This window comes from Taurulus bubalis, assembly GCF_910589615.1.
Source record: "Taurulus bubalis genome assembly, chromosome: 18".
In the NCBI taxonomy this organism is placed as follows: domain Eukaryota; kingdom Metazoa; phylum Chordata; class Actinopteri; order Perciformes; family Cottidae; genus Taurulus; species Taurulus bubalis.
In genome coordinates this window covers 16,069,973-16,096,546 of record NC_136606.1, presented here as the reverse complement: position 1 = coordinate 16,096,546, position 26,574 = coordinate 16,069,973, and the positions used below count along the sequence as shown (strand labels likewise).

Below are 26,574 nucleotides of genomic sequence, written 5' to 3'. Positions count from 1 at the left end.
TGGTCACATACTTATAAGCTATAATGAACGACCAAAGCTTGGAAATTGAACAGAAGTTGACTCAAACTGTGTATCAAAGATGCATTTGATGTGACTTTGTGCTAATTGAGCATTATGCATCTCAGTAATCTCCCTTTGTGGGTGACTTTAGAACAGAGAGAGAGAGGGACTTTATTTTAGGTCCGTAATCCTGCAATGAAATTAGAAATCTAAGTCGACAAACAAGGAGAGGGGAAGGAGGAGGAGGAGGATTCATGGAGCAGAAGGACTCTGGATATGAAGGAGGAAAAACATCCATCCTTCACATCCTGCTCTCTCAGTCTCCAAGTTGGTGCTGGAGTTTGCAGCAGGCTGGGACATGGAACATATGTAAACCAGCAGGAATAACCACATTTAAGCCCCTCAAAGCTGCTGAAGTGCCCTTGAGCCTGAATCCCCTAACAGGCTGACCTCTGACCCCCTCCCCTGTGGAGGGCGGAACAGAACCGACTTCCCCTGCAGTGCGAAGAAAAGAAGAAGAAGAAGAAGAAAAAAGTAGGACTGAAAATGTGAGAGAGAAAAGAAGCAGCGGGTGAATAAGGGGTGCGAGTTGGTGGGAGTCGCCGGTGATGTCACACCTCCCAGACAGCCACGATTGGACCCTAATTAGAAAGCTCGGCAGCAAATAGATAGGCGTCCTGCATGATTGAATCCAAAGTGGCTGATGCCCAAATGTGTGCAGAGGCGCGCAGTCGCCGGTATCAGAGCTGCTGAGAGCTGCCGCGCCGAGAACCGTCTCTCCGCCACGCGGGAGGCGAGCTGGAGTTTTCCGAGGTGACACAGCGAGACGCGCTCTCCCCTGGTTCGGAGGGAGGAGAAAAAAAAAAGAGAAACCATAAGGAGGGACGGAACATATAGTCCGAGAGTCCTACGTCAAACCCAAGAGGGACGTTATCGGAGAGCAGCGGAGGCTGGCGAGACAAGTACAAAGGGGAGTCGAGCCGCCGAGTCCAAGTTCCCGCTGCGCGCTGATGGCGTCCGTACTTGGGAACAGCAGCCGCGCGTCGGGGGCTCAGAGCGGACAGGTGAAATGCAAGCTGAAGAGGAGGCGCAGGAGGCGGTCGAAGAGAAAAGGTACAACTTCACTGCGCTGTATTGTGTCGGCATAACCATTTTAATTTATTTTTTTGGGAGGGTGGTTTGTTTGTTTTGTTTTGGGATCCCGGTGTGTGTGAGAGAGCAGAAGGTCGTGCGCACCTTGGCGGGGCATCGGAGCGCACGAGCCCGCTCTCCTCCCGCCCTCCGCGCGCTCCGTTTGAGCCCCTTGAAAATACTGGAAACAACGGAACGTGGAGTAACGATTTCCGTTAATGACGCATGTTTTTTACATTTACATTTTACCCTTTTAAAGTTTAGTTGCTGCTGGTGTTTATTATCCGTTTTTTACTCTCTCTCTTTTTTTTTTTTAAAGCCTCCATCAACGAGCACGAGGACGAAAAAGAAACGCGCCCTCAGCTTATTAAACACAAGTTTGATGAGCGCGGCTTGTTTCCTTTGATTTGAACATGTCCCCGAGCCGGGTTCAACTTCATCACGGGAAACGGCACCTTTTTTATTTCGTCCACGATTTTTCAACCTCGCTCAGTCATTTCCTATTCGTGACTTAAAATATTCAAAATATTACATAAAGGATAAGCCATGCCCCACATGCACTGTAATAAAACTGCATGCTTTTTTAATAATTATTTTGTAAAGGAAGCACTTGAACGTCAATGCCACATACTGTACCTTTTTATACGAGCATCCTAAAACTCAGCAGTGATCATCCTGATGATCCTCAGCTGCTTTCTTTTCTACTGTTGCCTCATATCAAACTATTTGTGTCTCATTAGAGACTTGAACCCCAGAGCTCTGAGCTGTGCCTCATGCAACTACACCGAACACTTAAAAAGTCACAAAGCTCGAGAAACAGTTCGGGGCCTTTCAGCATAAAGAGAAAGAGCCTGTTAGTTACGTAGCACTTCAGAATAATATTTAATTTCCTGTTTAATTATATCTGTGTTCATTTCTGAGATAGAATCTCCCAGGAAGGATTCCCCCTCTAATGAAGGAGTGTGTATCCAGTCGGTGTGCTGAAAGCCCTCAGACGAGACGCACCGTAAGCGACTAAAACACGACAATAGTGCAACATTTTGTCTGAGGCCGCACCGATATGGATGCCCGATCCCCTGAAAACCTGCAGGAAGGTGCTGCGTTCCTTTGCCCTCGGCAGCCGCACACCTGACGCCGCTCATGCTTTTACTGAGCGGGGAAAGAAAGTAATAATTCACTTTGACTGTTCACACGCGTCCAGCTCTCCACGTCTCACCGTGAGTTTTTTTTGTGTCCATTATAAAATATTCCCAATCCACTGCAGAGTGGTGTTCACTGTTGAAACGCGTACCTGTGATTTTGATATTGTGCCCCACAGTGAGGAAAAAAAAAGATTCAGGAGGAAGTTAAAGCGTTCCGTACTTGGAAGCTTCACTGCCTCGAAAGAGGTTCTCCTTCTCCCTGCTTTGGCTCTCTTGGTTCTTTTCCGGGGCGCTTTGGCTACTTCACAGCAAGTCACCTCTCCCCCCAAAAAAAACAAAGCTCCAACCGCTTCTTTGCTCCGGCACAGGCCGCAAACACTCCTTTTCTTTTTCTTCTCTCTAAAAAGAGAGGAAAGAAAGCAGAGCGGATCTAAATAAAGAAAGCAATGAGACGTTTATTCTTCATCAATTTGTATCCATAAGAGATGAGAGCACAACTGCATAGCGTCGTCCACGCCTGACTGTGCCGCGTCCACCCGGCCGCCGCTGAACGCACGACGAGCTCCCATAAACACTTTGCACTTGTCATCAAACTGCAAACAGACAACCGCACCTCATTTCCATAGCCTCTTGATTTTTAATAGCCCAAGTAATTGAGACAAGGGAGACAATACATAAAATATGGCGCACAGGCAAATGTATTTACATAATGGAAACGGCAGAATTGGTTCCACAACATTAGGCATTGCATATGAGTATCACGCGAACAGTGCGCGCATTAGCCGGCGGGCCTCCGCAGCGTGTTTCCCGAACGGCTAATTTATCAGCGCCGCTGATTCATTCTGATAACACGGGACATTAGGGGGCCGGTTCAGGGGCCGCCCGTAAATGAACTGTGTCTTTGGGAAGTGCTGAGGGGCCGCTGACTCCTCCGAAAGCTGCAGGAGTTGGACTCACTGTGCCGAAACATTAAGTCAGATCTCCTCTTCCTGTGTGTGTGTGTGTGTGTGTGTGTGTGTGTGTGTGTGTGTGTGTGTGTGTGTGTGTGTGTGTGAAATACAGATTTTACAAATGTTTCATGATTGAAGGATTTTTTTTTCTTTCTCTCCCCTACTTCAGACTTAACCACAAATCAAGCAAAGCTGAGCATTTTATTATTCTTTTTTTATTTTTTTTATCATTATCATCCTCCATCTCAAATGCCAACTGATCATCATCTCGAGATGCCACACAATTATTTTTATAGCCCTTAAGGCAAAAAATAAAAAAAGGCACAGAGGGATTATTGCGTGGCATTTGAGGCTTAATCCCTGGAAAAAGCTGCAGATTATTTGTAGATGGACTCGCTAAAACCTATGTGTGTATTCAAAAGGTTGTAAGCAGATTCCTCCCCAAAACTTCTATTCATTTTCTATTTTATTTTTTATTCCCCCACCCCTCCTCCAACCTTTGCAATCGTCCGGCTGTAGAGTGCAAAACAAATCACTCCAGAACAAAGATTACGAGGCCCACAATTGCTAGAAATCACACACTTTGCTAAATTCATCATCTGTGGGGCTTATTTTTATGTTCTCAAAGCTCTCTCTCTCTCTCTCTCTGCTGCTCTTCGCTCTCGGTTTGCCGACCGGCGTCGCCTCGGACGAACGCTCACCTCGCTCTGCGTCCGCTTGTTTGTCTGACCCGTGCCCCCCCCCCCCCCCTCCCCCCCCCCCATGCGCTGCATATCTGCCCCTTAATTAATCACAGCCTCGTGATTTACCGTTACGTCTCTGATGGATGTCAGCGACGCAAATGGAATCCTTTCTATTTTTTTTTTGGTGGAGACGTGTGACAGTCCTGTGTTGCACAGGAACGTCCACTGTCTGTACAGTCAGTGTGTTGTATGACCTTTTTTTTTATTTGCTACCTTTTTTAAACTGTGGCGTGCGTGAGCCTTGTCCCCTCTTTTATTTTTTTCACATTTCATTTTTCATGAACAAAAATAGAGCAGAGATTTATGGAGCGACATAATTTTTTTTACAACCACACTTATCACCCCGTTCTCTCGGCGTACAGAACAGTATATCAGCGTATCATCAAGAGCGCCGGGGGACGGACGTGAAATACACAAGAGTGTAATTTATGTAGCAATTACGGGTTTACACTCGTCCCTGGCGAGGTGGCGGCAGAGGGGTCGAGTGTGGGCTGACGGGGGAGGGAAGCGGGAGGGGAAGGAGGGGAGGGATGAGGGTCAGCGCCTTCTGGCGTTCGAGGCTCCCGCTTTAGAGAGGCGGGTGGGGGGGGGCATCAGACGAGTGGATCGCCGTCGAGCCTCCTTCGTGTCGAGGTGAGGGCAAAGGTCGGGGTGGCGAGGCAAAGCCGAGGAAGGCCCTGAACCTCCGTTAGGATTTTGGAATTGTGAGTAGAGAACAGCAAAAAAAAAAATCCTGTGTTGGTTTAACCGGCGTCTGCATCCAAGATGCCTTTCTTAGCAGTCGCTGCCGGTGACACTGTATCGTAATGTAAGAAGGAAATAAGCTTCTTTTTTTTGCCGGCGTATTCTTTTTTTTCCCCAGCCTTTAGAGGAACGTGACATTTAAAGCGTCTGTGTTAGCAGAATTTTAAAACTAATGCTGTGTACAAACCACCCCCTCTCTCTGTCTGTTAGATAGCCAGATGCATTGTGGTCATGTGGTATCCAGAATACACAGGAGACATCTGATTGTTTTCGATTGATAAATCGGTCGCTTGCAGATTTAAATCTTTGTCGGATTCTGTTAAAAAAAATTAAAAACTCTCACGGCTGACAAATATTGCTCGAAATGGCATCGCGGCCTCATGAGATGCATCTCGAGCAGCCGAGTGCGTCGCCGTGATGACGCTGCTTTAAAGTAAAGTAAAGTAAGTCCCCACGACGATGAGCAAAACTAGATGTGAATCATAAAATAATTTAAACAAAAAGTGGTGTCCTCGCTGCTGGATAATGCTACGAGGAGATCTTATTGTGAAGTAGTCACATTGTAGCCACAATGGTGTCCCCACTGTGTTGGTGGTGGAGGAGGCTGATCTGTGTGTGGCTGTCGTTTCATTGAGAATCTAACCTGGTTAGTGATGCCAGCGGCTCCGCTTGTGCACCGTCACAGTACAGTATACTCTCTCTCTCTCTCTCTCTCGCCGCAATGGTTGGGATTAACATGCAGAATGTATTCATTAACAGCACCAATGTCAGCCGGCCTGTGTGCAGCGGGAGGGACGTTTCACAGAGATGCATTTCACAGAGAAGTGAGGTCTAGTTTCATCCCCCCCCTTCTGTCACACTTGTTTGTGTTTGTGCTGATAACCGCATTTAGAGCTGCGACAAAAAAAAGAAAAAAAGAGAAAGGAGGAAAAAAGGAGAAAAAAAAAGACCCGCCGCTGGCATTTATGAGGTTAATGAAGGTCAGCGCCGACAGGACGCGCTCCTCCGCGTGCGCGCGCATGGGCTTTGTGCATTTACAGGCGCTCCCTGATTAAGGCTAGCGGTGGAGGAGTTGGCGGTTTAGGACACGGCGTCCTCTAACTGACTGAACGTTTAGCTGAGGGAGAAGGGAGAAAAAAAAGGTTATTACTACTGACTGTGCTCTCTTGAGGACAGCTGATAAAATGACCAAGAAAAAAAAAAAGGGAATAGCACAACTTTAGCACATTAACATAATTAGTAATTATCTCGTAATAGTCCCTCTTGGCTCTTTGGAGCTCGGCAGTGAGGAATTGTACTTAAAGTTCAGGCGCGGAAAACAAATTTGGTGCCAAAAAAATGTCTCCGCATAGCAGCGCGCACACGAGCCGCCTCAGTCGGGCCGCGCAGGAAGTGAAACACGAGCGCGTGAAAGGAAGGGAGGGAGGGGGAAAAGGAAAGCACAGATGCAGATTTTTATTTTTTTTTTAAATTCAGAAGGTGACACTTAAGTTAATTAGCCTTTTGTTTGATGACTCCCACATTTGGAGAGATAAGGGTATTACTCACATCACAAATAACTTGTTGCACTTGTTGCCATGGCGACGGAACACAGACATTTAATTGCGTTCGCCGTGCGCGGCGCTCCATCATCATCTGCAGCAGCTTTCAAAACATCCACTACTTTAGGGGAGACCTCCGAGAACCGCCGCTCAGTTGTACTAACACGTGTGTGAGCGCCGAGGGAGTTAAGCTCCGGAGTGTATCAGATGGTGTTAATGTGTGTGTGTGTGTGTGTGTGTACACACTAGCATAGGCTGGAGTGTTTTGTGTGGGTCTGCACCGCTCGCAGCGAGCTGTCAGTCCTTATGAATGGAGACGCAGCGAGTCAGGAGAGAGAGAGAGAGAGAGAGAGAGAGAGAGAGAGAGAGAGAGAGAGAGAGAGAGAGAGAGAGAGAGAGAGAGAGAGAGAGAGAGAGAGAGAGAGAGATCTTTGTTTTGGCAGCAACAGCTTTCACCGTTTTGTGATTGTTGTCATCCGGCTGGACCTTCTTTGTTTGTGAGCAGCAGCTTCCAACAGATCAAAATCCCTAAAAACATTCAGTTAACTAGTAAACACATCCTTACATTTTTGTTTGTACATTTTTATTGGACTCAAAGATCTCTTGATTTAAAACTTGCTTGTTTATCTTTCCGCGTCAAAACTGGTTGATTCTGCTCAACTCTGAATCGATGTCGTCAGCGGTTCAAGCAACGCTCTCCTCTCCTGGACGCGTTGCAGTTTGTCACAAAAAAGCAAAAAATAAATTGTTTTGTTTTGTTTAAAAGAAGATATTGAACAAAAAGAACATTTTTATCATTAAGGGACTAAATTGTGTCTAAAATCCTGTTCAGTTTCCTCGACATGGCCCTGATGATGGATACCTCTGTGCATCTTCACGGCTGTCTCCTCCACGATGCTCAATTCTAGTGGAATATTAACCGCTGTAAATCTGATTCATATTTTCATCCCTGAGTTTGACGGAGTCTTAACGGTTCGAACCAGAAGGTTCAGGGTCGACCCCCATGAAGCTCAGGGAGCAGACACCTGCTAGAACGAGGACTCGGTTTAAATTTTCTTCTGGTATGAATCAGATCAAATAATCAAAGTATTGTAAAAAAAAAAAGGAGGACATGTCGTCCTGTCCCCTCGGAGAACTACGCCCCTAAATGTCTCCTTCAGGTGGGAAAGAAAATCTCCTATTCATGCTGGTCTTCATCATGACAGCCAGCTTCAAACAGAAAGGTAATCGGCCAGAGAAGGCTTTATCTCCACAAAGCTCAAACTCAAGTAGCTGTTGATATATAATATGTTTATAGATACATATATATATTACTATTTAAGCATGCTATCCGGACAAGCTCACATTTAAAGCCCTGCCAAGCCCCCCCCCCCTCCACACACATCATGGTGGAAAAACATTTCTCCAGTTTATGATCCTAATTAGCTCTAACTGTGCCATCATCCCTGAGTCATCATGCCTGGAGAGAGGCCAGATCATTTGACGGTCCACAGTTTCACACTTTCTTCATCCCTCTCTCTCTCTCTCTCTCTCTCTCTCTCTCTCTCTCTCTCTCTCTCTCTCTCTCTCTCTCTCTCTCTCTCTCTCTCTCTCTCTTCCTCTCTCTCTCTCCGCTTTCATTTTCTTCCCGTCTCTCGTTTCTGCAGCGTGTACACACACACACACACACACACACACTGTTATTGTTGTCCTCCGGCTCACTCGCTCGCTCGTGGTTATTCACGGCACGGTGGTAGCTGCTACTGTGAAAAGGGACATATTTCATGAGTGCAAAATAGCTAAAGAAGGTGTAAGAATTTGAGCATCAAAGAAAAATAAAATATAGATTTTTTTTTTCTTTCTTTCTTTCTAACCTTTTTTTTTTTGCCGTTTCACAAACTCGGCCCAAAAAGCAAGCGAGTCGGTCGTGTGTTCAGCTTCCATTTGTAAACCTAAAGTGACGGAGACATGAGCCCTGCCTGCGACGGCCCTGGATCAGCATGGCGGACGGACTCCGCCCGCGTCGACTTAAACCTTCGCTGCCGCCGCCGCGCCTCAGGCACATGACGGCACAAGTGGCCCGTCTGCTGTGCTGACATAGCAAAGTTAACACTGATACCCCGCCTCATATGGAATAATGAAATTGGATGAAGCGGCTTAACCGCGCGCCGTCCCTCCTCTCGCCATCAGACTGGGTGCCTATTTGAGATAACGTTAATGAAGGGGACTTTAGCCAAGAATAGACACGTCTTATTGCTGGAGTGGGGGGCGGGGGCGCTAACAGCATTTATTTCCATTAATAAGATGGAGCGCTTTCACGACAGGGCCTCTCCTGAGGGCTCTCTCCGGAGGTCTGAGAGAATCCTACACCTTGACAACTTCAGAACGAGTTCATTTCAGCGCTGGAGACGAAGAACTCGTCTTCACCTTGACGTGGCTCCACGCAACCCGGGCCGAGGTGGACACTCCATCACCGTAATCACCGCTGTCCGTCCTTAATATATCTTTTTGAGGTCATTAATATGAATCTGAGCAGCTTGAGAAGCTGGTAGCTTTGCTCTGTCAGCACTGTGGTATGGGTTCTTGAGTGCCGTTACTACTGTACTAGTGGAGGTGGTAAGCGCTTCAGCACGACATGCTGATGCTAGCAGCTTCTGTTCAAGGACCATACACTGTATGAGAAGTGTATGTAGCCACTGACTGCGCTTCTGAAGTTTGGCGTTAATTTTTTGGAGCCCAAAGTGACACAAGAGGGTGGAGCTACTGTAAGTGCACCTGCATCATTTTAGGCGACCACAACAATTACAATTAACTTGCATGAACTCAAAACACCCTGGTTGACCTTGTCAGACAAAAATATGTAAACTCCCAGATGACAAACGCCGTGGGAGCAACCTGTCTATCACAAGGCAGCTCGTCCTACAGCATAGTTTTATTTATGGTTGATTTCAATCTAAATGGACCATCATTTGCTAGAAATCATGCTGAGCTTGAAGAAGACTTGAAACTAGAGATTGAGACTATAAACTCATGTTTACAATTTTTACTGAGGGAATAAATCAAAAGAAAAGTAGAGTCATTTTCTCAGAGACTTCTATACAATCAGACTTATTTTTGCAGTAGAAGGAATGCACGTTTATTGCATTCATGTCTCATTCATTGTTGCCTGGTTAGAGCAGATAAACACTTTTTTTACTTGTGTTATTTTGGTTTTGTCACAGTCACAGTCACTCGTGTCTTTATTTAATTGGCAGTAACCCCATGATGATTGCACATTATATGATAAGTGGTTAGCATCATGGGTTAGCAACGCATGATCTCTGTGCAGTAAAGAGGTCCGTGATGAACTCCATTACGATACCTGTCCACAGAATGCTTTCTGTGCACTTATGTATTATATTTCCACCGAGGGGTCAAGAGAAATCTCCCTTGTTTTTCTGGAGCACGTAAACATGTCCCCGACGCCGGTTGATTCTCGGTGAAAGGTAAATACACCCGGCCGCATATTAGATCTGTGCGGCGGATGGAATTGCCTAATGGCAGATTAGTGCATTGATAATGATGAGCGCTCACATTCATTATTCTGCTCACACGCGAGCGTTAAATAACACCCCCACCCCTTCGCACTACAGTAAATCCTCTCTCATCCATCGATTCCAGCATCCTTTAGGGGCTCCTTCTAGGAGAGACCGACGGGCTTATCTGGCAAATCCTTTAAAAGGTATTTATGAAAAAAATAAAATCCTTGCCTGCATTAACTCCGTCTGATGTTCTGCGTATCACCGCGGAGTCGGCCAGCGATGGGCGAGTCGAGAGTTTTCTATACCTCTGGGGCCGATCCGCGAGATATGTGGAGTACTGTTTTCCAAGTTTCTTAACAGTCACACAGCATGGTGTTTATCTCCCCCCCCTCCGCCTATCCTGATTTTTGATTTGTACAGCTTGAAGTGGTGGAGCGTAATAGGTGTGTTTGCATTCGGCGGAAAAACCGAGAGCTTCAGTCACTCACCCGGTGCCTTTGATAGCTCAGAGCCTATTTGGCCTCGCCCAGATAAAGCCTGGGTATACATCGAGTCGGATACAGCTGGATTGTTTGTACACACATGGCGCTTTGGCACTGGTCTGCTTGGATTGGCTTTGGCACGGTGGAGAGTTTCATCCCCCAAACCCCCCCACCTCACCGACAATCCCACTGTGGTGCTTTGGGGAGCTGGAGCTGTCGGTGAAGGGTGAAGGGTGCGCAGGACCCGAGGCTACGCATGTTGCCTTGCGTAAAGGACAAAGACAGAGGACGCCTCTGGGTCGAAAAGAGTCCCCGACACGCTGGCACAGATCAACCTACATCACCAGCATTCCACATTTAGACACGAGGTATACTGTGCAAGTCCCCACGCGAGGTATGTCTCCGGTAAAAACATCCCCCATTTCAGTGTCGGGTGTTGGGGGGGAAGAGAAAAAGAAGCCCTGCTGCACATGTGAAGGGAAGCAGACTTATCAGCTGCTCAAACAGATTCGCCTCAGTTCATCTCGCATCTGTCTTCCATTTCTCTGAGTAATGGTGGGAAATAGTTTTCCACAAACAACTTCAAATGTCAGACCTGCCAGGGATGTAAACAAATGTGATGACATTGTTTGGATAGGAACAGATAACGTGCGCTGAACTGTTTGAGCAGAGTGCAACTTTTTGTAGTTATTGCTCCTCTAAAAAACAGGAGGTGTACGTTTTCATCTTGAGACAGGAAACAAGGTTCCGCCTCAATAAACGTCCAGTTTATCATCAGTTAGTGTCAAATTCTCCTGCACATTGGTTGGGCTTAAAGCTGAACAGATGATGGAGTTGTTACTTTGACCTCATGATCTATTTATTCTATATTATTGAAGCTAAATTAAAAAAATCGACACAAATGTCTTAACATGTTAAAATGGTGATGATGCCGCTCAGAGGAATGTTCACTACCTGCTGAGCACCAAAGATCAGGTTTTTCTATTTGACTCAATAAGGAACATGGTAGAGTGTTTATTTATGTGTGTGTGTGTGTGTGTGTGTGTATATATAAATAAGGGAAATAAATGAGCATAAGTGACAGCAGAGAACACGTTAGCACGTAAATGTACTCGATATTTAATTCAGATGTAAGACCGGCCTTTTATCCGGTGTGAATCCAAAATTCTGAATCAAATGTGAGCATGTTTGTGACATAAACAGATAAAGGTATAGATACTTTTTTATTTTTTTTAGGTGTGAAAGGGCTCACAAACAACTGGAGAGCCAGGTGCAGGTTTTCATAAACACATTAACATTCCAATGCAGTTTAATCACACTCAAATACTAACATTGAACTTGTTACCATCACAGACGACACTGATTTGTATTGTAACAGGAGGAATAGCCACAGCGCCGCTGCACCGCCGCACGGTGCTGTACGCTGAGTTAAACGTAGCGTTAACTTCAAATTAGGGTGAGTGCTTTTCAAAATACACGTGATCTCCAAAATGTCCAGGAACAACAATGGAAATCAAACCAATAATCTGTTGCACTGCTCGCAGCGCTCCGTGGAGCTGAAGTCCAACCCGTTGAGGTCACTGGCTTTAACGATATTAGCCCCGACGATGGCGACGATAATCCTCCCGCTATTCCTGCCGACTGCAGAGGGCTTTGTTCTCCGCTCCCCTGTTAGCGTGATGGAGCTTCATTTTAATTTGAATGGACCATCGGTTGGAAAAGGAGGAAAGCGTTCCCGCATACGTGTGCAGACTTTCGTGGGAGAGAAAGCGAGCTTTGGGGAGCAGACGTGTGAGAGAGACACACACACACACACACACACACACACACACACACACACACACACACACTCACACTCTGTGTCTGTGCTCCCAAACAAAGACACAACAATAGAGAAGTGGCCGCAGGTCAAAGCGGTGACCTTTCCGGTCTTTCTGCTCGTATCTTCCCGGCTCCTGTTGAGCTTCTCCTCACCGCTGAGGCGTCAAGAGGACTTCACAACACGTTGCTATTCAGCAGCTTCCAGTAGAAGAGACGGGTTGAACGGCAAACAATTAAAGCAGATCAGATTCATTGTGAAGTTGAGATGTCTACTGTCAGTTCCATATTTCCGAGAGGAAGTTCATTTCTTGGTTAATTTGACGGGAAAATAGGCAATCAGACGTGTGCTTCCTCACCTGTCAAAGGATCTACTTGCAACCTACCTGTATGGATGGAAATGTGCAGATTTTTTTTTTTTAATGTAATCAGTCAAATTGTTTATGAATTCCCCATTTCCCCCCCCGGAGTCTCTCATAAAGCCATTGAAAAGTCCGATGACCGGAGACTCTTCTGTGGAATGCGGTGTCGTTTCTCTTTGGTATCCCTGTGGTTTTATCAGGGTAGTCAATCAATAGTTGCCAAATGTGTGGTTTGTGCGTAACTCCATCGCTGGACAACAGTGTAAACCGGCCGCTGCAGGAACATGGAGTGTACTGAAGATACTGTATCCAGCATGTACTGTAAGACAGATATGTGTTATTAGTTGACCCTGAGTTTGTTCTGGCTCCCTGTGGCGCAGCTTGAGTTTGTGCAGCCCGGCCCGCTGTTGAATGGGCCGAGCGTGTAAACAAGGCTCTCTGTGTGGGTAGTTTGTTATCGCCGTGACTCCAGGGCTATCTAAATAGCAGCAAGCGGGTAGCGTTCATCATCACATTCATCCTTACCAGGGTGAGAGATGGATGCCCGACCGGTCCACCGGGTCATGAGTTATCACCCACCAGGGGCTGCCGGTTCATATAAAGGTCAAAGGGCTATTTGTCTTCAGGCAAGGATGCCTGTCTTTTTCGACACACACACACACACACACACACACACACACACACACACACACACACACACACACACACATGCTCCCACTCATAGCCTGTTACCTGAGGACTCCAATTCCTGCATGCATTTATTAGTTTGCTTTATTTTTTTAATACGTCCATGTTTGAGATATTTCAATAATTTAAGCTAAATACACACAGGATGTGGACGACTAGCTTAGCTTAGCATAAAAGACTGGAAGTATAGCTAGCCTGGCTCTGTCCAATGTAAATTACATTTTAAAAAAACTACCAGCTCTGCTTAATTTGAACACAATTCAGGATGTAGTTTATTAATAAAGTCACAGGACCAGAACATAGGTAGTTACAACTCGTAACTCCATGTCGTAAGTGTTTACATCTCTGATTGACACCTGTCTCACACCTGTTCAGTAAATATACAGATAACATCAGCATCCAGTTAGCTTAGTTTAGCATAAATACTAGAAACAGAAGTAGTAGAGCAGATATCAACATGTCAATTAGGTGGGTTGTGTTACTGTTGGACAGATTCCCCCAGTTAAAAAGCTAAACTAATCTAAGTGAATTGTATTTATCTTTTTGTTTCACTCTTGGCAAGAAAGAGCATTTCCCAAAATGTTGAAATGTTTCCCAAGGGAATGAATTAGATGCTTTATTTCCCATTAGCATCAACTAATCAAATCATTTCAACAGTGCTTGTGTTAATCTTCCTTAATCCTCCCCATTGTGCATTGTCAATCGTCTATGCAGATGATGTCACTGTGTTACCAAATGAACGATCCCGTGCCAACGAATAGAATAATAACGTGTCATAGGAGCTTACTATAATATTCAAGCTTTTAGATAAAACCCCTTCACTTCCCCTTCACAAACCTAAAAAACAATCCATAAGGAAAGTAGGCATCCACTTCGTCCATCAAGAGGCTCGTCTGTACGTTGTTGGTGTCATTACAGAGAGCAGATGTGAATCAGCAAACAGTCAACTATATCACTACGAGAGGAACATCATCGCGCTGTCAAGGCCCACTCATTCACAGCGAGCATCGCTGGGTATGATAATTATGGTTTCTGCACCACCCTTTAACCGTCAACAGTGAATAGCAGTGCATTGCAGTGGGAACACATCAGTGTGCAGAGCTGTACGGTGTAATAAGGAAAACAGTGATATTTGATAGTTTTTCAAACACCGTTACGAAGGAAGTGCTTTACTATAACAATATTCGCTCTCAGCATCAGTGTTACGTAATGAGTCAGAGGGCATATGGATTGGCTCTTTGTTCCAACTGGAGAATGCATTATCATTAGTCGGGCTACAGTAAAGAGCCAGCCAACCCTGAATGGCGAACAGATTCATTGTCTTTCATTTCCACTCATTAGACGCCTTTAATGAAGATCGGTTTGCTCCGAGCGAGAATGTACCTTTGTAACGGGAGACACTTAACTCAGCCACCAACATCACCTGCTCCGATAAGATAAAATAACATGAAACTTTAATGATCGCTGAGGGGCAATTGGGAGTGTTGCAGCATCGGCTTGTAATGAAGGATATGTTTAAGAAAAGTAGGATTATCATGTGAATAGAGCCCGAGTGGGGAGTAATGAATGAGCCCACACCAGCAATTTGAACATTAAAGCAGATAAATACGACCACAAAACATGGTTAATTAAAGCCATAAAACAATAAATATGCTTTGTTTACACTGGAAACATTTGGCAACATTTTTTTTCCCAGAAGGGAATTAAGTACCCGCCCCCTCAAAAAATTAATAAATTAGGTATCCCCTGTTTTGTAGCAAATACTAACTGCATAAAAAACATATTTAAATGATTTGTTACACACTGATATTTAAACAACTATAAGCATTTATTAATGGGTTTATTTACATATAAAACGTCTTATAAAATCAGGATAATTTAATATAATATGATTATAACTAATCTACATTATCAAGCATCCACAATGTTATGGTTGTTTACAAATATGTGAATCAAAACGGATATTCCGCTTATAAATGCTAAACAATATAAATTGTTAAAGATTAATACATATTTTTTTTGAAGGATTCATGAACACGGCTTTAAGCCAACAAGCTGATACCACACTGAGAACATGACGAATCTTCTAGACCACTTATGATGTCATCGGTTTTGTCAGGATACTCGAGCGCAGTGATTTCAAATCACCGCGTGTGTAAGTAGTCCCGGGAACGAAACCCGGAAAAAGATCGGACTTTTCCCACTGCCCTTCGTCAAAAAACGAGCTCCAGGTCCCAGACTCAAGCCCCCCCCCCCCAACACACACACACACACACACACACACACCTGCTTGTCGCCGACCGGCTTTCCTCGCCAAGATGGTTTACTGGCCAAACTGCAGCCGTGCCCATTACCGCGCTCCAAGCAGGTGCCGCGACGCGGCGCTCCTCGATCTCGCAATGCGGAGCGATCCATTTTTCAATTTGCTCTCCTGCCTGAGATAAACGAACAGATGTCACCTGACTTCCCTTCCGTTGCTACTTGCGGGCCTTGCTTACACCTGACAGCCAGGGCGTCATACCTGAGCGCCTGTTTGAGACGAGCGCGCGTCGTAATTAGCGCCTTGCTTTTTAATTGGACTGACAATTGGCAGGAGACTCCGACGGCGGTTACTTTGACGTCTTTCACTTTTTCGTGCCTCTTTGTCGAGCTAATCGACAGATTGCTGCGCGATAGACGAGGTGAGATAGGAGGCCCGTGTATGCATGTGCATACACGCTTTTAAACAATATCTCACCCCCTCATCCCCCTCCAGTGCTTTCACAGACATCCATGTTCACCAGCTGGTTATTATTGCTAAAAATACACTTATAAAACTGGTGTAGCCTGGCAGCATCGCGCCCTAATGACGGGAGTCAAGTGGCGCGCGGCTGATATGCCCTCGCATGCGCGCTGTCACAAGCCATTTAATTGAACTTGAGGAAATGGGAGCCGGCATTGTTTTGCTGTAAGCTCGCCTCCACCTCGCCACACACACCCCTTCTCGCCCTTTGCAAGTCGTTATGAACTAATATACCGTCTTTATTGCCATCATCTCAGTGATCATGGTAGTTTTCACGTAGTGATGATCTGATATTATCCCCCCTGCGTTCCCTCGTTCAGGCTGTATTCACCGCTATGCGGGGAAGGCGAACGCCGGCGTATTATTCAATGCTCACGAAAGGTTAACGACTGTTTTGATGTAATCAACTGTCAAACAAGCTTACGCTATCAAGTACCTCTGGTGAGTTAATGCCACGGCACAAATGCGTGATTTACCGGAGCTCGTGTGTGATATAGAACATGGCTGTTTGGGCTTTAGGCTCATTTTGAATTCTTCTGTTTTAGCGGTCTTTGTATATTAATGTCATTCTTCATTAGTGTCTGATGCTTTGGTCCGAGATCACCAGTAGTAATGGTCAGGGATCCCCTCTAAACCCGGTTCTAGGCAGGAACTGGTTCTAAGTTAGTGAAACCAGCAGTATTGATGATGATCGGTACTTTAGAAGTCATGGAGGGAATTCTCTGCAGCGTCTCAAACACATCTCTGTGCCTGACTTTGCACAAGGGGTGAAGTCACGCTTTACTCTGAAACACACACACACACACACACAGCGATCCGGCTCGGTACAGAGAGACACACATCAGGAGGGGGAAAAGATCCAACGCGTGGTTACGTTTCCCTCCAGTAGATCCTGAGAAGATCTCCTTGTCACTAATGCAATAACACCCTCACAAGTGCGGGAGGTATTAACAGCAATTTCTCAAAACATTTGTCGAACAAAAAGAACAGAAATGTGCTGAAATGCTCAGTTTTTCGACTACATTAGTCGAGCAGCCGGTTCCAGAGACAGAGTCTGATAGTAGGACCGGGCTAATTAATGAAAGCTAATCGCTTAGCTAAGTGTTGAGATGCTAATGCGATTTAATATTTTGGAACTTCTTGTATCTCTGCTCAAGAAAGACGATTTGTTTACATACAAGAATAAAAGCAATGTTGATTTTCTTAATTAATCGTCTTTTTTTTCTCACAAAATAATACAAAACAACCAATAAGAGAATCGATAAGGAACCAAACCGATAAGCAGTATCAATAAGACTACTGGTATTGATGAAATCCTAATGATACACATCCCTGGTAAGGATAAGTATTTAGTAATAATTAATACAGCCGAGTATCGCCACTGATTTCTATTTCTATTATTTCAGTTACAATACCAACATCACCAATAATCGGATATGAAAGACTCTCAGAGAACCAATGATGTGAATGGTACAAGGAACCGCTCTCCTGGTGCATTATTAAGAATATTATGCTTACATTAAGAATGTAGCTCAGAGCTGTTACAGTAGTGTGTGTGTGTGTGTGTGTGTGTGTACATATATACCATCATATCAGCGCTGCACCTTATTATTAGCGTGCAAACGTTAGCATCCAGCCCGACACGCTACTGTGTACCAAGTAGAGCCTCACATAGCTGCTAGCTTTGCTGTCAATGTTAAATGTAGTTGGAATGAATGATCTCAGGTGTGTGATCGGCACTTTATATTGAGTTTTGGGGAATTGTTTTTGGCCATATGTTGCACATAAAGCCTCTCACGTTCTCTCTCAAACAGAAAGCGCCCCTCTCTCTCTTATATTGTCAGAAACATTTCAGATTCTCTGAACTTGTCTTTCTGTGCTGTGCTACACAGCTATACAACGTTTGCCTGCCAAATCCTGCCACTGTCTCATGGTGCTGGCTGGCTTGCTGTAGTTATTATAATACATAGTGTGTTGTGATTTAATTCTCTTGAGGTGCTCAGTATAGCACCTTTTAAGTTTCATGGAGGGAGAACAAACTTGTCTCGTCAAAGCTGTGCTACACTGCATCCTGGTTTAAGTTATAATACCACTGCATTCCCATCAGGCACCTCTCCTGTTCCACCTCCTTCAGAGGGAGGTCAGAGGTCAGCGCCGGCTCCAGAACAACAGCTCCAGACCTGGTAGCGATTCCGTGTCCCGTTCAAGGACGCTTGCCAACACGGAGTGGAGCTCTGATTTTCTCTCCTCTCTCTCCCAGAAAAAAAAGCCAGAAAGCCCACACCTGTCCCACAAAGCCAAGCCATTGTCTCCCTAATCCCACCTGCCTTTCAAGTGGTCACCCATCCATGTCTGTGAGCATGTACCCTGCACCGCCGCCGGGTACCTCGGCCGCGCTGCCTCCGCGTCGAGGGCGCATGCGAAGAAAAGCACATAAAGGGTCCAGAGAGGGTCTACCGGGAGGCGGGAGGAAAGTGGAGCAGTGTTGGGTCGCATGTGGCGGCGGCGTGGGGGGGGAGGGAGGGGGGCGACCTGGATGATGGATGGAAAAGAAGGTGATTCCCAGAGAACTGTGTGTGTTCCTGGTCATGTGTGTAGAAGACAGCGGGAGAAGAAATGAGCTGTGCGTGTGCGTGTGTGTGTGTGTGTGTGTGTGTGTGTGTGTGTGTGTGTGTGTGTGTGTGTGTGTGTGTGTGTGTGTGTGTGTGAGTGTGTGAGTGTGCGCGTGCGCGTGCGTACCGCTGACACTCGGGACAGCTGCCAGGCCCGTAGTCCCCCAACTCGAAGGTCAGCGGCAGGCATCGCACCCCAGCAACCCCGCGGGGTAAACGCATGCAAGCGATCCAGCACAGGTGTGAGGGCAAAAAAAAAGAAGGGATGGGATGAAAGATGGGACAGAGGATGGATGATTGAGCAGAGGATGAGAAGAGGGGTTAAGCACCGGGGTGACGAGCTCTCCCGGTTTGGAGGGGGGGGCAGTTTGATGGATGAAGAGGAGGGCTGGGGGAGAAGAGCTGAAGGGAAAGAGTTGGGCTGCAGAGGAAAAGGCCGACGTATTGGTTTTTTTAGTATTTTTGGGGATTGTGGCTCGCCGTTCGATCGCGCTCAGCGTCCGCGAAGTCGGCAGTCATAACAGAGACGGGAGAGCCTGTGTTTCTTCTCAAGGTCCATCGAGTGCAATTACACAGAACAATAGAGACAGCGCGCTGCCAGTTGACTGTGCTAAACGCCGCTCCTCTCTCGACACGAGAAGGCGGCGCCGGTGGCTGAGCCGGATCGAGATGCGGACGCCTCTGACCGGCTCCTTTTGTTCCCCGTCGTCTCTCCCGTACAAGTCGGCGCCCGCGGGCCAGGAAACGAGGAGGATGGCGAATTATATCTGGCTGATTTGAGGCCAATTGCTGGTTTCGCCGGAGCCTCGGATGGGAGAGGAGGGAGGGGATGTCAAAGAGATGCGAGTGTCGGGTGATTATTAGCGGGTGGGGAGGGGCGGAAGAAAGCTTCTCCTCGCCGGGTCTCAGTTTGAACCTGACAGGACACAATCTCTGCCTCGGGCTTCAGAGCGGGCGTCCTGGGTCTGTGGCGAGGCCTGTGGTCTCCTCCAAGAGTCCGCCGCGGCTGCTGTTGTGACAGTGTGTCAAAATGTAACGGCTGTAACTGCTGGACAAGTGGGAGACGAAGCGCTGAGCTCGGTGCGTTTTGGTTCCATTTGTGTTCAAGGTGTACAGTAACGTAAAAAGAAAAAGGAAACGGAGACACACAGGCCCGTCGCGATAACTTTGGTTGGACCACATGTCCCAGAAAAAGACACGGTCACTGTGTCAGATGGGTTTGTGTTGTATTTTTTTCCTCCTGTGACTTGACTACATGTTGAGCTCATGCAGAGGTATTCATCAGAAAAGCCAACAGCTGTGGCATCCGAAGCGTCTCAAACACGATGTCAAACTGGGACAGGGAAGGCAAACTATACTGGATGAAAGGACAAATTACCGTGCCAGAAATTCATCTTCATTTATCACACCCCGTGCCAGTGGAAGTGGAGTAATAGAGGAATATTGCATAGTCTGATCCTGGCACCATGTCAATTATTATACTTAATCCCCGCTCCGAGGTTGTTGTTCTGAGGTTGATGCCAACCTCTAACCTCCGTGGTAAACCTTCCCCCTCCGGGCATCAATACGGAGTCCCAGCCTTCGTTGTAATGTAAAGCCAAATGAAGCCATTCAGCCTGTGTACTGAGCTGACACCGCCTCGCCCCTTTCCAACTATCTAAGTGAGCTGTTATATCAGTAAACACCTTGCCGTTCCGTGTCAGGCGTGCGCTCCACTTCCTAAAGAGAGAGGCTATGCCTGCTCTTTGTAACAACACACAGTGCCGTCTGCAGCATACGCTGTATTTTTAATTCAACAAGGGCGTTTTGGAAGCCTTGTAGCGCGCCATACGATAGCAGCTCGAAGTGGCGTTCCCCCGACGCCGACAGAGAAATCAAACGTAAAAAATGGAGCACCGGAGCGAGCGCGCAGCGGTACAGAACAGATGTTTGCAGAAGTGTTGACTTTTTGTTTGGCCCTTATCTTTGACGCTGCCATCCTCTGGTAAAGTGAGTGACGGAGGAGGAGGAGGAGGAGGAGGAGGAGGAGATGAGTGAAGGGGAACAGCGCGGCGTTGTTGGTGGAACTAAGTGGAGGGAGCGTTGGCAGGCGGGGTGTTCGTCGGCTGGAAAGTGGGACAGCCGCACAGCTGTGTTTTGGCGTCGAGGGACCCCCCCGAGATTGGTGTCACTTTATTTCATTGTCAGGGAGAAGAAAGGGAGGGAAACACGAGAGACGATGCAGAAGGGATGGGGAGAGGCAGAAAGCAATGAAAGTAAAAGAAGAAGAAAGACAGACCCTGGAGCAGCTGCTCCACTATTACCTGATGGCGTAGAAGGGAGGGAAGAAGAAAAAAGACCTTGTGTCGGCAAACACGGGCACCTCACTCTTCACACTGACGCCCGGTTCAATTGCAGGGTGACCTGGCGAGTGCGACCTCTCATTTGTAAGCCGGGAGAGAGGAAAAACAACATTTCCCATGATTCAGCTGCTTCATGTGTGTGTAAGGGCGGCGCTGACACCTTTAAGATCACAATAAATAGCCCTTTTGAGTTATATCACGTTTTCTCGGGATCTGGAAGAATTTACGATCAGGCCGTTATTCCATCCGTGCCGGGTGATAAATTCCCGTGGCTGAAGTCACCGCGGGGTCAGCTTCCTTTTTTTTGTGTTGGCTATTTCGTGTTTATTTTGCCATCTGTCAAGGTGAAGTGTCGGAGTAATGCGCCCAAAGTCAGATGGTTAAGGATAGCGGGGGTCATCGCTTCAGCGGAAAATGAACTCTCCCGCAGCCTTTTGCAGGAAAAGAATCTCACCTCTTCGACGAATCATGTTCTTCAGAGAAAACAGCCGCTGCGGAGCGACGTCTTATCACTCAAGCGGACACTAAAAGTCGCAGATAGAGCGAGTAAATGCGTCGCCATTGTGGCCATGATTGCCCGCCGTGGTACTCGCGGGGATAGCCGCACAGGCTCCAAGAGACTTGGGACAAAGTGAGTGATGGCGGGCCTGATTCACCCCACCAGCCTCTCTGTGGGCGGATATATGGGACAGCTGAGGTGCAGACAGATAAACTAGACCCGAGAGTCCTTCATCTTAAATCATCACCCTCGTTTAGGACAGTCGGATAGCCTGCGAGACGCCTTTACAGCCCAGCGCAGGAGTGCTGCTTAAGTTCATACAAGATTAAAGTCCTTCTGTCATCAAATAGAAAGAGAAATAGGCGGGGGGAAAAAGCAAAACAACAGATGAATATGGAGAAACAGTCCACCCTGCCGTTTTTCCCGTTGGTTTCTTGCACGCTGCTGCTAAACAGCGCGTGAACAAGCGGGCTGCAATTTTGAACGCAGCTTTATTTTCCGGCATTCATTTAAACCCAAAATGGGTCCTGATGGAGTCATCAGCCCCCACTCGCCGGCTAATGGTTTAATTATGTCCATCTGGAGGAGGCTGGGAATGGGAAGCTCGCCTTGCTCTCCAGTCATTCCTCTGGTAATTTGTCTTCCCCGGCGCCCACTGACTGGCGCAGCGATGCCGCCGAGGAGCGTGAAGCATTCCGGCTGATCAGCCTCCTGCCTCCCACCCAAAAAAACGCCCACCCTTCATCACTTCCTCACTTCCTCGCTACCTCACTACCTCTACCTGTGTGGCGCACAGTGAGAAGCCAGACGTCGTGTTGTGTGATGTGATCCCCGACCTCGCCGAGACCCAACAGCAAGTTAGCGCTCTGATTACGTGAATGGAGATAAGAATCCTCTTTGCCTTAGCCATGGATATTCTTAATTTAAGTCTTAAATGGGATTATTGGTATCTCTTGCATAATGAAGTAATAATCGCCAACATTTCCATATAAATGAATGAACGTTTTGCTACTCTTGCAGTAATCCTGCTGCTAGAGAACATTACGAAATGTGATGTTAATGAACATCATCAGATGGGACGTTACCAGTAAAACGAAGTGGTTGAATGTGCACATGGCTCTCAATATAACCAAATAACAAAAGTGGCCGGTGTGGGCTTCACATGAAGCCTAGAGATGGTTAGCTTAGCGTATGGAGACAAACCGTTAGCTTGTCTCCATGCAAAGATCCTACCAAGTTTTATCTGGTTTGTGTGATCACCCAAAAAACATACATGATGCCATACTTGATATTGAGTGATGTTGTTTATCTGAACGGGCATGTTTGGTTTCCGTGTGTTTGGTGTTCAAACACATCATGGCTCTGGCCAGCAGCTAGCTGACGGAAACAATAACCAGATTAATGTATCTCATTTGCTGGCAAACAAAGTAACCAGATTTATAGATAGATATAAAATAGGGGGATTCGTAAAGTTAGTTAGTCGCTTCCTGTTGACAATGTTTCAGCGGAATTTTAAAGCAAATGCTGTTAGAATTTAGATGTACATGCTTTTACACTTAACTACAACCTTGATCATGGAACGGTAGAGAAAGAACTGTGTAGTTAGTATTGGCACCAATGGCCGCCAGGACTGAATGGGCAAAGAAAGTACAGAAAAGAAAGAGCTAGAGTCAATACCTTTTCCTAATTAATTGGCACCTCAAAGACAGAAAGAAACGCCAAAATCCCAAATATAAACACAGTTCACCCCCTTGTAAAACACAGTGAGAAGCCTCCTCTGTTACTGTCCCTTTAAAAGACTTCCAGTGGCTGTGAACTTGACCCTGAACTCTTTCCCCCGTGCCTCTGCCGTGTAGCCGTCTGGATCAAGTGCTGTTGGATCACATTTCATGGCTGATTTGTACATAATGATGCTGTCTGGTCTAAGAAGTTTGTCGAGCTGGATGGCTTTGTTGGTTTGCGGGGCGAACATCATTACTTAGTCTGGGTATTGTTACGAGCAGACTAAGCTGTATTCCCCTGCCAGGAAGATGACATTGAATTACTTGTAGAGGAATTGGGTCAACAATGAGCGTCAGCGGCAACAGAGTGAGCGTTGTGAGTCGGTCTGTCTGGATGCGAACATTTTAACTTATTACTGTCTTTGCATGCAGATGTGATGTGTATATTTATATATATATAGAAGAGGAAAGTCACTGCTGCTGTTATACAATGCATGTGTAAGTCTTTCTTTCTCTCATTTTGTGATGCCTCATCTCGGCTGCAGATTCTGGGTCAGAGCGTCTTGTTCGGATGGTTCATTTTAACCGCCAGGTATTATTGCTGCCATCATTTCAGCAATACGTGCAGAAACGGCTCATTCCTCTTGCAAGGTGATTTAACATTTGAATAGAGGCCCGTTCTGCACAGATGACCTAGTTACCTTTTTACTCCTGAGAGCACACGCTCTTCAATCTGAAGGTCGCAATGACGCATGGACATAATATGCTGTTAGGGCATAAAAGTAAAATGCTATGGTTATAGGCTCCTGTGTTTTATCAGCCCCCGTGAATGAAAGGGGAAGAGAATGCGTCTACTTTAACGTCCTTATCTCTTGTTCTCAGCGAAAAGCCTTTCTTTTCTTTTTACCTCAGATCTTGTGTTTGTTGACTCCGCGGAGGTCGCCGCTGCCAGAGCACTTCCTGGCTCGTCTCGCCTGTGTGCATAAATGTGAAAGGGTTTATCGTTAGCAGATAGCTTTTTTCCCCCCGCTAATAGACGTTAGCGAGGGCGCCGTTCCAGCTTGTCAGCTGTCCTCACCTACGCCGGCGCCTCAAAGAGAGAGCGTCCTCCGTCTGACATCGCCGCCGATCAAAGGAGGAGGAAGGGAAAAAAACGCTGCAGTCTGCAGCCTTTGAACGTTCAACTCCCGTCTGACGGAGGAAGTGTTTCGACAAAATATAAAGTCTCACTAATTGAACGACATCGTCAACACACTAAATGGGCGTCACATTGTCTGCCTCAGCTGTGTTTATTCTAATTCTCGTTCCTTGTTTATTCGATCACTTCTTCCGGCCACACTTCCACGTCTCGACCGGGAACGTTCAGCCAGTCGAAGTCACCTGACCGCCACTTCCCGCCTCTTCCCGCCACTTCCTGCCACTTCCCGCCTCATCCCGCCACTTCCCGCCTCATCCCGCCACTTCCCGCCTCATCCCGCTTATTCCCGCCTCTCCCTCCTGCCCTGTAGTTAACCCCCTTTCCCGCCATTTTCTTCCTACCCTTTCCCAGACCTTCTAGTTTGCATCCTCCCTAGCTTTGCAGCCTTTGTTCTGACTTCCTGATACACGCTTTGATGGTTCTCTGCGTTCCACTCTTCTGACTCGCCTGTTTCAAAGCTAAAATATTAGCGATCAGTGACTTCAGTCAAACAATAATAATATTGGTATTCCACACCTTCAGTGTTTGAAAAAAAAAAAGGAGACTAGGAAAGGAAACTGCCCACCAAGCTCAGGTCTAGTGCTCCCTCCCAGCCTGGCCCGGGGAGAAGGTTTTGGGGGAGATAAGGCACACGGAGGGAGACAGAGGGATGGGAGGAGGGGAAGGACTAGAAGCACTGCAAGATGGCAGCCACGAGGGAACGGTATCGGCCTCAATTATGACGGGCAGTGGAGCGCTGCTCGGGAGCAGATGAGTTGAGAGTCGGCCCCGGCGGAAAAGTCAGCGGCTGATAGCTGATAATCCCCCGGATGAACCGGGACAAACCGGTCACAGATGGAGCCGTCCCATGGTCAGGTGTGACGCCAACTGCCGGCAGTGATGTGTGCATGTGAGGAGAGTTTGGGGAAGATTCTTTGTGGGAGGAAGTAGAACAGGGCTGTTTAATTAAAATGATACGAGAGAGAACGTCCCCATACAAAGGTCCACAGCATCACAGTTGTGTCTAATTTGCGCCTTGATTTGGTGCCATATGTATATTAAAGTTCAAGCAAATAATATTTCAACAATATTTTTTGTCAGATTTCAAATTGAAGCGGATGAATTATAAATAATACATACTCTAATGATTAATACAATAAAATGAGGGTTGGCTTTAAGAATAAAATACATGACAAGACGTTTTTGTAAATTTTAATTTGAGAAAAATGAATTGCCCTGGAACTGAATTGTCCTGCAGCTTTAAATTAATTTCATTCAGTTGTGAAGTGATGTCAATCAAAAGAGCCATTATATTCTTCTTCTTCTCATCTTCTAAATTGAGACTCTCTGGTTACTGAAACCACTTGTTTCAGCTCTATTCTCCTCTCTGTGAACATCATTGTTCACTGAATAAATGTGTCAGGATTCTGATCATGCTGGGGCTCTTAGCTGGTTTATTGTTTGTTTTTCATCATGTGATTTGATTTACAACGCATGCGATCGGCCTGTGTGTTTCCTGGAAGAAAAGCAGCGCCGGTTAAAATGGAAGCGCTCCGTCGGAAAATTGAGAAATATTTTGTTTTATCGGTGGAAGGTCCGGGTCTGGATGAAGTAGGTGAAGGGAAGCGGTGATGTTGTAGCCGTGTAGATGGAAGAAAACCAGCCTGCATCAGAGCTGATTTGATGGTGGTAACAGCCGCCTTGTGGAAAAAAATCCATCTCCGCAAAGAAAAGTTGTCTTCTTCACTTTCTTTGTTGACCCGTTGCTACGTTTGTCGGTGCGACCAGTGGAATAGCGTGAAACTGGACGTCAGGACGTGTGTCGCGCCGCCCGGAAGTGATCGCTCAACGACTCGTCCTCATTTGCATCGTGTGCTGTTTGCCATGCTCCAGTCTTTTGAGAGGTCACAGGATAATTTCCATGAAATGAAGGACCGTTTGTCATTGGAGCGTCTCATTCTGTGCCCGTTAACAACAGAATGTAAACTGAATACGTTTTGGGAGGAAGCCATCGCAGAGGCGACCGGAGGGGGGGGAATCTATTCTGACATCAGTTATTTCTGCCTCTGTTGCCGTCACTGCCACCGTACTGTGTTGCCACCTTCTGTCAGTGGAAATGAAGGATATCCAGGTCAGGGCTAATAGTCTGCCACCAGGAGAGAAAGGAGGCTGCGGCAGAAACTGGCCTTGTTAATGCGTGTTTGTATCCATGGGCGGGAGACACTCTGGGATGGACTAACACAGCACTCCATGTTTCCATTACTGGAAAACAGATTCCTCTCTTGGCCCTTGTATTACCTTTGAACAGAACATGGAGCAGCATTATTGCACCAGATAGACT

At 46.5% G+C, this 26,574-nt stretch overlaps 1 protein-coding gene across 1 annotated transcript in view; it reads left to right on the top strand.

The window, feature by feature from the left end:
* Positions 1-1,010: 1,010 nt before the first annotated feature.
* The window catches only part of adarb2 (adenosine deaminase RNA specific B2 (inactive)), a gene marked incomplete at both ends in the record, with an annotated part of 152,761 nt that continues 127,197 nt past the window's right edge, over positions 1,011-26,574 (top strand). Inside the window, 3 exon segments of the mRNA XM_079234160.1 lie at positions 1,011-1,113; positions 9,863-9,871; positions 9,874-9,951. Of these exon segments, the coding sequence (XP_079090286.1) occupies positions 1,011-1,113; positions 9,863-9,871; positions 9,874-9,951 (190 nt within the window).